General features: G+C 50.9%; 3 protein-coding genes across 3 annotated transcripts; all 3 read right to left on the bottom strand.

Moving 5' to 3' along the window:
* LOC107277928 (uncharacterized) lies at nt 1-1,413 on the bottom strand. The gene is made up of 3 exons (XM_066311439.1): nt 803-1,413; nt 105-375; nt 1-11 (listed from the first exon to the last, which is right to left on the bottom strand). The coding sequence occupies exons 1-3, from the start codon at nt 1,289-1,291 to the stop codon at nt 1-3; spliced, it is 771 nt and encodes a 256-aa protein (XP_066167536.1). The 5' UTR covers nt 1,292-1,413.
* Nucleotides 1,414-2,737: 1,324 nt separating this feature from the next.
* LOC4340213 (uncharacterized) lies at nt 2,738-5,793 on the bottom strand. Its single transcript, XM_015788309.3, has 3 exons — nt 4,582-5,793; nt 3,898-4,159; nt 2,738-3,147 (listed from the first exon to the last, which is right to left on the bottom strand). The coding sequence occupies exons 1-3, from the start codon at nt 5,098-5,100 to the stop codon at nt 3,107-3,109; spliced, it is 822 nt and encodes a 273-aa protein (XP_015643795.1). The 5' UTR covers nt 5,101-5,793; the 3' UTR covers nt 2,738-3,106.
* A 248-nt stretch (nt 5,794-6,041) lies between these two features.
* LOC4340212 (uncharacterized) lies at nt 6,042-8,965 on the bottom strand. The gene is made up of 3 exons (XM_015788308.3): nt 8,306-8,965; nt 7,428-7,707; nt 6,042-6,415 (listed from the first exon to the last, which is right to left on the bottom strand). The coding sequence occupies exons 1-3, from the start codon at nt 8,807-8,809 to the stop codon at nt 6,375-6,377; spliced, it is 825 nt and encodes a 274-aa protein (XP_015643794.1). The 5' UTR covers nt 8,810-8,965; the 3' UTR covers nt 6,042-6,374.
* Between the last annotated feature and the right edge of the window lie 310 nt (nt 8,966-9,275).

Here is a 9,275-nt window from a genome sequence, read left to right as displayed (position 1 = left end):
TTATGACTGGCCTAACTCAGTGCAATGTGCACGAGAGATTCAAGACTTAAGAAGTACCATGAACATGTAAATATGTAATCTATCACTATAAAAGGAAATCTCACCATTCGTCCCGGCTGTGATAACGACAATGTCTATCACCAAAGTGTTGCGAGGCAGATCAGTAACCAGAGGAGTCACCCGTCCAGTGGAGCCCGCTCGAACACACAATATGGCGTCAGAGGACTCTCTGATGCGCAACTGACTCGCCAGCCTGTTCCTTAGATGGAACACTGACCTCCCATGGAACAATAACGAACGCCAGTCTTCTCGGCGGAAATTCCCTTGAGGAGATGCTCGCACGTACCAGATGCGGCACCAGCTGAAAGCTGTGGGCTGCAGCAAAGAATTAGATGGCATATAAGAAGTCAAGTTTCAAAACAAAAGTATACAAGAAGTCATTGCAAGCACAAGTGACTAAGGACTAAGAACATACGAGTAGTAAGAAAGAACAGCAATAATGATGTCGCCATTCTCAAGAACCGTCCTAGGAACTGCACCACGGAGCGAAGCAAATGCAGAGCAACCAAGAACTGAAGAACATAGAGAACTGCTCCACCTACGAATGCGCACCATAGAGAATGGACACCTTGAACTATGGCAAAAACAGAGCAAAGAATCGCATCCAGGAGAAAGGAATTAACACAATTCGCAGCAATCAGACACAAGAAAAGATCAAGAACAAGAATTGATCCCCGGAGAACCCAGTAATGCAATCAATTCTGCAAGCATCAGGAAAGGAAACAGGGCATGACAAGCTCACCGAAGGATTGGGGAGGATAGGCATGGAATCTCTCGGGGGAATGGCCTCCACCACCCACTGCCTGATCTCTCTGCGGCGGAAGTCGAACATGTCGACGACGACGCCGACGCTATTGCACAGGAGGTTCCCGCCATCAGCTCGGAGGAAGAGCCCGCTACTACTGTGACGCAGCATGACGTAGTCCCCGGAACCCGCCGTGACGGCGAACCACCCGACGGTGAACGACGGGAGCTGGTTGAGGTCGCGCAGGTCGACGCTGTTCCACGACCACCCGGTCCTGGGGGCCGCGAGGTACCGCCCGTTCGCGGCGCTGTGGAGCATGAGGATGTCGCCGCCGTCGAGGTGGAGAATGTGCACCGCCCACGCCGCGTGCACGGACGCGCGGCCCTCGTGCAGGGAGACGCCGCTCCCGTCCTCGCCGGCGCGGAGGTACGTGCCGTGGACGCGGCTCCGCAGCCACACGTGGTGCCCGTCGTGGAACTTCTCCATTGCCTCCGGCGAGCGGCGGAGGCGGCGAGGGTTCTCTTGCTTTCTTGATTTCTTGGTTTTCCGGCGAGGGGAGAGCGGAGGGAGGGGAGGAGTTCGTTGCGACAGTTACGGCTCACAGCGCCAAGGCGGCCGCAATTTGAAGGAGTTCTCTCCCTTCGCTGACAGGTGGGCCCACACCTGCACCTCCCCTCCCCCTTCTCTGACAGGTGGGCCATGGGGCCCACAATGCCGATGGCGTCATGCTCGCGACGCCGGAGGCGTCGAGCAGAGGAGAACGAGAGCTAGCTGCTGCTGCCTGTTGCCACGGTCGTCGGTGAAGACTAGGAATGCCACGCGTCGTGCTGTCATGCTTCCCTGTGACAAAAAACAACCAGATTAGCAAGCGAACGATTCCGAAGCATTTCAACGAACACCTGGTGTGCGAGTAGCAGCCGTGCTGAGGCGTTCGGAACCGAACCCGTCCTGTCGCCGGCCGCGGCGGCAGAGAACACCAGTGTGGAACCCAAGCCGACGGCGCAAGCGGCCACAGGCCGATGAGCGCGGCGGCGGCGGCAGTTGCCATTGCTCAGGTGTGTCCAACGCCGCCACGACGGCCGCCGCCGGCGCGGCGAGCGCTGCCGCACTGCACTAGTCGGTGGGTTCGGCCCATTCCACGCGCCGTCGACGACTACGCTTCTGCCGGTGATTGGAGTGGCACCGCCGGTGAGGAAGGGGCATCGGTGATTCGGCGGCGACGGGACACAACACCAGATGAGCCGCGTTATATGTGGTTAAGTATCACTTAGTACAGTACTGATTTGATTTTTTTTTTTTAGTTCTGATGTTATACTCTTATGTACAATGCACTGTATCTAAGTGAATGGAATTAAAATAAATTGTTTTTGCTCAAAGATCCAAAGTCTGAAACACTGCAGCTGCTGATATCCATAACCAACCACCAATTGTTCATCTGACTGCGTTTTTGGTGTAGAAAAAAAAGGGGAAAATCAGAAGTTCAAAACAATCTTTCTATACAAACACACAGGAACTACAGAGCAATATATCTGAAAGAGTTGCCTGATGTATTCAGATTTGAGAATAACATTTCACTTCTGACTGGGATACAGAAAATGTTTCATGCTGTGATCCTCTATGATCGCAAAGAAGACTGCGAAAACTGATCAGAACAGTAAATTCATACTCCTATCTGAAAACTGGGGACATGAAGGGAAGCACAAATACTGCAGCTCCCAAGTCTGAAATACACTGCAGCGGTAATTAGTAATTAATTTGGAACCTGCACCCAGATGACTCTATAACTCGAGTCTGGGAGGGCTCAATTTTCTACCAAACAAGGTGCAAATCCGATATCATTAACAGATAAAAGTTTCAGTACGTGGATGGATGCATTGCAACAGACAAAAGGGAAAACATAAAACAACCCTTCTGCATGAAAAATACAGGATCAGCTTTTGCAGAGTTGCCTGATCTATATTTCAGACTTGAGCATAACATTTCACTTCTGCAAATGTATGGATGATCATCACTCGTGTCATACAGAATCACAGATAACGATGGAGAAACTACAGCAAATGTCAGAACACACAATTGCCAGGTACACATTCTCCTTAGTTGCTTAATGCAGTTCGTGAACTTCAGAGCACAATGGCCAGTAATATCTAATGACCGGGAAACAGAAGAGTTGATACCAAAGAGAGAGAGAGAGAGAAGACATTCAGTTCTCTGTCATTCGATCTGAAGCAGCGTAATTTTCTGAAGGGACGAATGAACAAGTGACTGTCAGGGGTTCTGCTCCTGTAGTTCTTCTGTCTTCCTCTAGGCGGCATGAACATTGGGGCACGTCAACCCCAAACCAGCTGAATTTGCAAAGGGACAAACAAAACGATGAGACAAGTTAATTACAGATATTACAGCTCACAAGCCATTCAATATTCAGAAACCATCTAAAAACATCTGAGGTCACCTTTTTGTGAAATAAGAAAATGAACAGCAAAATAAAACGGATAACTCATCTAGAAACCAGCATAATGAGCAGAAGCTGGTGTAATGATTTAACGGCAGCAGTGCTGTCTATCGTATATTTGTATGATACAAAACGCATGCAAGATTAACTTATTGTCTTTTTTACAGTGAGAGTATGCACAACACATGCAAGATTGCCTTAAATTAAAAAAAAACAACTATTTCTTAGACTGAAAAGATCTCATTGGGATTTGGGATGGTCTGGGCTTAAACCCCTCAACACTACTACCTTCCCAGCCATAAAATTAACTTCAGGCCATATTTTAGCATCTGTACACAGATTGAAAATCCACATGCCAAACTCTGAATACCTACTTATTCTTACTTGAGTCCATTTTCTTATCTATAGGAATTTTCCCTGAGGACAAGTGGATTGGACTTTATTGATAGCATTTCATTAGAAAGAAATCAGCACAGAAATTTTCATGAAACATGCAGCAACAGTACGACTGATCTAGAGCACTGCAATGCGCACGAGAGATTCAAGACTAAATGAATACCATGAGCATGTAATCTATAGAACATTAGCCAATAGCCATAAAACAAGAAGGCGACAGCAAGTCTTGCACAGGTACATATCTCACCTAATGACTCAGGTGGGAGAACGAATATCACCATTGTCGCATTGTTGCGAGGCAGATCGGTCACCAGAGGAGTCAGCCGTCCGTAGGTTCCTGCTCTAACACACATAGTGGAGTTGGGGTCTGGTTCGAAGCCCATTCGTCTCGACAGCTGGTTCCATAGATGGAGCGCAGACCTCCCAGTGAACCAGATCCAAACCCATTGTAAATCATTATGTGTTAATCGCCGGAAAATGATGCGACGCGCAAAGAAACCGAATGAGGGCTGCAGCAAAGAAGATCGTTACAAACACGAAGTAACTGAGGACCAAGAACTTAGTAAGAAAGAACAGCAGTGGGGATGTCGCCATTTTCAAGAACCGAACATAGGTGGCAACCTGACAGATGAAACGAAGAACTGCTCCACCCCCCCCCCCCCCCCTCCTTACGAATGCAACATAGAGAATGGACACCTAGAGCTAAAATGCTAGTAAGATCTACTTTCCCGGGAACACGAGATTAGCAAATTAGCAATAGAGGCGGAACTAACAGAATTTCGCAGCAATCACAAGAAAAGATCAAGAACCCAGTAACGAAAATTCCAGCAATCACAGGAAAAGATCAAGAATTAGCCTAGCCCTGAAGAACCCAGTAACGCAATCGATTATGCAAGAATCAGGAAAGGAAACAGGGGCATGACGTGCTCACCGAAGGATTCGGAGGCCTAGGTATGGAGTTCCTCGGGGGGATGGCCTCCACCACCCACTGCCACCTCGCCAGGCGGCGGCCGTCGATCATGTCGGCGATGACGCCGGTGCCATTCCGATTCCAATTCCATTTCCTGTCGTCAGCTCGGAGGAAGCGCCAGCTGCAGTGACGCAGCAGGACGTCGTCCCCCCACCCCGACCTGATAGCGAACCAGCAGGCGGGGGGGAACACCTCCTGGTCGAGATCGCGGAGGATGATGCTGGCGCGGTTGCCGCTGAGGAGGCGCCGCCGCGTCCACCCGAGCCCCGTCGCCAGGTACCGCCCGTTCGCGGCGCTGTGGAGCATGAGGATGTCGACGTCGCCGGCGTTGAGGTGGTGCGTGTGCACCGTCCACGCCGCGTGCACGGACGCGCGGCCCTGGCCCATGGAGACGCCTCTCCCGTCGTCGTCGGCGCGGAGGTACGTGCCCTGGGCGCGGCTCCGCAGCCACACGTGGTGCCCGTCGTGGAACTGCTCCATTGCCTCCCTCCGGCGAGCGGCAGAGGCGGCGGCGGCGGGGCTCTTGATGTCTTGCCTCTCCGGTCGGCGAGCAGCGGAGGCGGAGGCGGAGGCGGCGCGCCGCTTGGTTTCTTGCGCTCTCCGGCGAGAGGAGAGGAGTTTGTTACGGCTCGGGGCTCTCAGCGTCAGCGCCAAGGCGGCCGCAATTTAAAGGAGTTGTCCCCCTTCGCTGACAGGTGGGGCCGCAGTTCCGGCTCCTCTGACAGGTGGGCCCGCTGGTCCCACATGCTGGATGACGTCATGCCCGTTTCGCCGGAAGCAACGAGAGCTAGCTGCTGCACCTGCACCACACGCCACGCACGCGCTCACCACGGCGCGGCCGGCGTCGTCGTCCACGACCACCGCGCCCGTGAATGCCATGCTCGATATGTGTGCTTTCCCTGTGACATCAAGAAGCAACCTGATTAGCAAGCGAACCGACTCCGAAGCATTTCAACGAACACCTCGTGTGCGAGTAAGAACAGAGCTCATCCTGTCGCCGCGGCAGCAGAGAAGCAGTGGAGGCCCCAACAGCGGCGCTCTGCGACGTGCCGACGCCCAACGGCGGATCGGGTTTTGTCCAACGCCGCGACGGGCGGCGATGGCGGCGGCGGCGGCGCGCGCATCCGCCATCGCCTGTGAGGAAAGGCATCGGCAGCAACAGAACACAAACTCCAGATCGGCCGCATGCAGTTTAAGACTTTAAGTACTAAACTGACTTTGCTTAGGTTTGATCTTATATTTACTCTTATGCACAATACATATAAGTGAATGGAATTAAAATAATTTGCCAAAGTCAGAAACATTGCAGCAAATCTTTATAACCAACCACCACTATTTATCTGGATAAGATGTTGACTGCTTTTTGGTGTAGACATAAGGGAAATCAAACACAATGATAACACAGGAATCACAGCAAAAAATGTCAAAAGATGTAGTACTATATATCATACAGATGAGCTCTGTGTATTCAGACTTGAGCACAACATTTCACATCTGCAAATGTATGGATCATCAGTCATATCATACAGATGACAATGGAAAGTACAGCAAATGTCAGAACGCGATGTTCAGGCATTCAAGACATCAGAGCATCCCATAGCTAACAACCGGGAAACAGAACAGATGGTGGTTTCCTTTCTGAAGCCTATTCCATTGATTTCTCCTGTCATTCGGTCTGAGCCAGCAAAAAAATTCTGAAACGATGAATGGGGGAGTGACTGTCAGATGTTCTGCTCCTGCACTTCTGTCTTCCTCTAGACTGCACCAACATTGGGGAATCTCAACTCATTGGCATCTGAATTTGCAAAAGGACCAGACAAAATAATAAGGCAGTTAGGTACAGATATTGTAACTCGCAAGCCGCTCAATTCAGACATCATGTAAACATCTGGGTCACCCTTTTGTTAAAGAAGAAAATGAAAAACTCATAGAAACCAGCATAGTGAGCAGAAACCGGAAGCATGATTTAATGGAAGAGTAATTCTACGGTCCTTGAGGAGGTACCATGAGGTACTAAAATTTTAGTGTAAATTTTAGTACCTCATAGTACCTAGGTACCATGAGGTACCAAATTTACAATAGAAAAAATGGTACTTCATGGTACCTCATTAAGGACCGTAAAATTGCTCTTAATGGAAACAGTGTTTGCATTGTATCTTGATATGGTACTAATGTACAAGTGAACTCTTTTACGGTTAGAGTAGGCACAAGGCATGTAAGAATGTCTTAAATCGAAGGCCCCATTTCTCATAATGACAAGAGCTGACTGAGATGATCTGGGATTAAACCCCTCAACACTAATACCAGGGCAAAATAAAGAAAAAAAAAGCAACCGAGTTATTCAAACTGAGGATGCATAAAACCAGTCTTATCCATATCAAGATTGAGCATGAGTATGTACTATGCATGCAACTAAAAAATGGCTGTTCCTGATCACATGACTAGTTTCAGTCCATATTTAGCATCTGTACACAGACTGAAAATCCACAAGACAAACTCTTAATAACTACTTATTTTCACTCAACTTCTTTCTTTCCTTATCTACAAGAACATTCAGATAAGTTTCTCCTTACTATACATGTGCACAGTTTCCTTGATGACAAGTGATAGAACTTTATTAAAAGCAGTAACAGTAGTCAGTAGTTTCTCCTTAACTAGATGATGTCAATACAAAAGTTGTCAGGGAAAATGCAGCAACAGTATGACTAACCAAGACTATGGAATACCGAGCATGTAATCTATAGAACTGTCATGAAAAGAGAAGGCGATAACCAGTAATACACAGGTACATAAAAACGAAATCTCACCAATCGTCCCAGCCGTGACAACGATGATCTCCATGGTCACATTGTTGGGAGGCAGATCGGTGATCAGAGGAGTCAGCCGTCCAAACAAGCCCGCTCGAACACACATAATGACATCGGAGACCACTGCAAAGTTCAACCTACGCGCCAGCTCCGTCCTCAGATTGAACAATGACCTCCCGGTGAACTCGAAACAAGCCCAGGCGACATGGGGAAAGGTCCCATCAGTAGATGCCCGCTCTGCTCGCACGAACCGGATTGCCCGTGCAATGTGTCCTATGCCCTGCAGCAAAGAAGATGGCACAAAGGAATTCATTACAATTTGCAAGAATTCATCACACACTGTGTGACCGAGGACCAAGAACACATTAAGAAAGAACGGCAATGGTGATCAGGTAGTGTTGCCATTTTCAAGAACCGTACTGAAATAATCTTGGAAAAGGAAAATTCATAGAGCGGACAGAAAATTTAAGTAAACGGAACCGAAAATGGAATTTGTGACCCAAGAACTGCACCCTGGAAGGAAGCAAATGCGGACAAGCAAGAACTGAAGAACCAAGATGGCAACCTGATGGAACCAAGAACTGCTCCCCACTACGAATGTATCATACAGAAATAGAATTGACACCATGACCCCCAAATGCTACTAATGCTACTAAGAATTACTTTCCCATGAACAACTCAGGACGCACGATTAGCAACAGAGGCAGAAACAACGCAACATCAGAACCAAATAATAGCGCCCAGAAGAGCAAAACTAACTCAACTTGCCACAATCTGCAAGCTCTGGTTCAAGAAAGCATCAGCAATTGATCCCCAAAGAACCCAACTCATGCAATCAGTTAAGAAAGGATCGAAAAAACAGGGCATGACGCGCTCACCACAAGATGTGGAAGGCGAGGTATGGATTCTATCGGGGGGATGGCCTCCACCACCCAGGGCGTGTTCGGTCTGCGGCTGTCGGACACCTCGACGGTGACGCCATTGCCATCCCCTCTGTCGATAGCTCGGAGGAATCGGTCGCTAGCGTGACCCAGCAGGACGTCCCCGGATGCCGACACGATGGGAAACCAGCCGGCGGCGAACATCGGCAGCCGGTCGAGGTCGCGCAGGGTGACGCGGTTGCCACCGCCGAGGCCGAACCGCGCCGCGGTCGCCGCCCACGGCGAGGTCGTGGCCGCCAGGTACCGCCCGTTGGCGGCGCTGTGGAGCATGAGCATGCGGCCGTCGAAGTGGTGGAGCACGTGCACCGCCCACGCCGCGCGCGCGGTCGCGCGGTACGGGTGCAGGTAGACGCTGCTCCCGTCGGCGAGGTCGGCGTGGAGGTACAGGCCGTGCTCGCGGCTCCGCAGCCACACGTGGTGCCGGTCCTGGAACCGCTCCATTGCTTCCGGGCTCCGCTCCGGCGAGCGGCGGAGGCAGCGCCGGGGGCGCTCTTGGTCTCTCGGCGCTCCGGCGAGGGGAGAGCGGCGGAGGAAGGAGGAGGCGTTCGTTGAGGCGGTTGCGGTTTTGGGGCTCGCGGCGCCAAGGCGGCCGCAATTTCAAGGGGTTCTCCCGCTCGCCGACAGGTGGGCCCGCAGATGATCGATGACGTCATGCTCACGTCTAGTTAGTCGTTGGCAGGTGGGGCCGCACTTTCAATTCGCTGACAGGTTGGCCAAGGGTGGGGGCCACATGCTCGCCTCGCCGGAGGCGGTCGCACGCGCTGCTGTTGCTGCACGCCGCGCGCTCACCGACGTCCACGGCGGGCGGCCAGCGTCGTCGTCGACGGCTACGGCGCCGGCGATCAACAGGGGGAGAAGACTAGGAGAACGCCATGTTTTGGTTACGTGCTCCCCTGGGACATAGAAA

Source organism: Oryza sativa, chromosome 6 (genome assembly GCF_034140825.1).
Source record: "Oryza sativa Japonica Group chromosome 6, ASM3414082v1".
Classification (NCBI taxonomy): domain Eukaryota; kingdom Viridiplantae; phylum Streptophyta; class Magnoliopsida; order Poales; family Poaceae; genus Oryza; species Oryza sativa.
Note: the sequence above shows the minus strand (reverse complement) of the source record. Positions and strands in the feature narration are given on the sequence as shown.

What these genes read in the sequence shown, in the direction of transcription:
- LOC4340212 (XM_015788308.3), bottom strand. Translation starts at nt 8,809, where the DNA reads ATGGAGCGGTTCCAGGACCGGCACCACGTGTGGCTGCGGAGCCGCGAG. An exon ending in CTCGCCTTCCACATCTTGTG is followed by an intron (nt 7,708 to 8,305) that starts GTGAGCGCGTCA and finishes TCTTTGCTGCAG; the next exon opens with GGCATAGGACACATTGCACG. An exon ending in TGTCACGGCTGGGACGATTG is followed by an intron (nt 6,416 to 7,427) that starts GTGAGATTTCGT and finishes TTGCAAATTCAG; the next exon opens with ATGCCAATGAGTTGAGATTC.
- LOC4340213 (XM_015788309.3), bottom strand. Translation starts at nt 5,100, where the DNA reads ATGGAGCAGTTCCACGACGGGCACCACGTGTGGCTGCGGAGCCGCGCC. An exon ending in CTAGGCCTCCGAATCCTTCG is followed by an intron (nt 4,160 to 4,581) that starts GTGAGCACGTCA and finishes TCTTTGCTGCAG; the next exon opens with CCCTCATTCGGTTTCTTTGC. An exon ending in TCTCCCACCTGAGTCATTAG is followed by an intron (nt 3,148 to 3,897) that starts GTGAGATATGTA and finishes TTGCAAATTCAG; the next exon opens with CTGGTTTGGGGTTGACGTGC.
- LOC107277928 (XM_066311439.1), bottom strand. Translation starts at nt 1,291, where the DNA reads ATGGAGAAGTTCCACGACGGGCACCACGTGTGGCTGCGGAGCCGCGTC. An exon ending in CTATCCTCCCCAATCCTTCG is followed by an intron (nt 376 to 802) that starts GTGAGCTTGTCA and finishes TCTTTGCTGCAG; the next exon opens with CCCACAGCTTTCAGCTGGTG.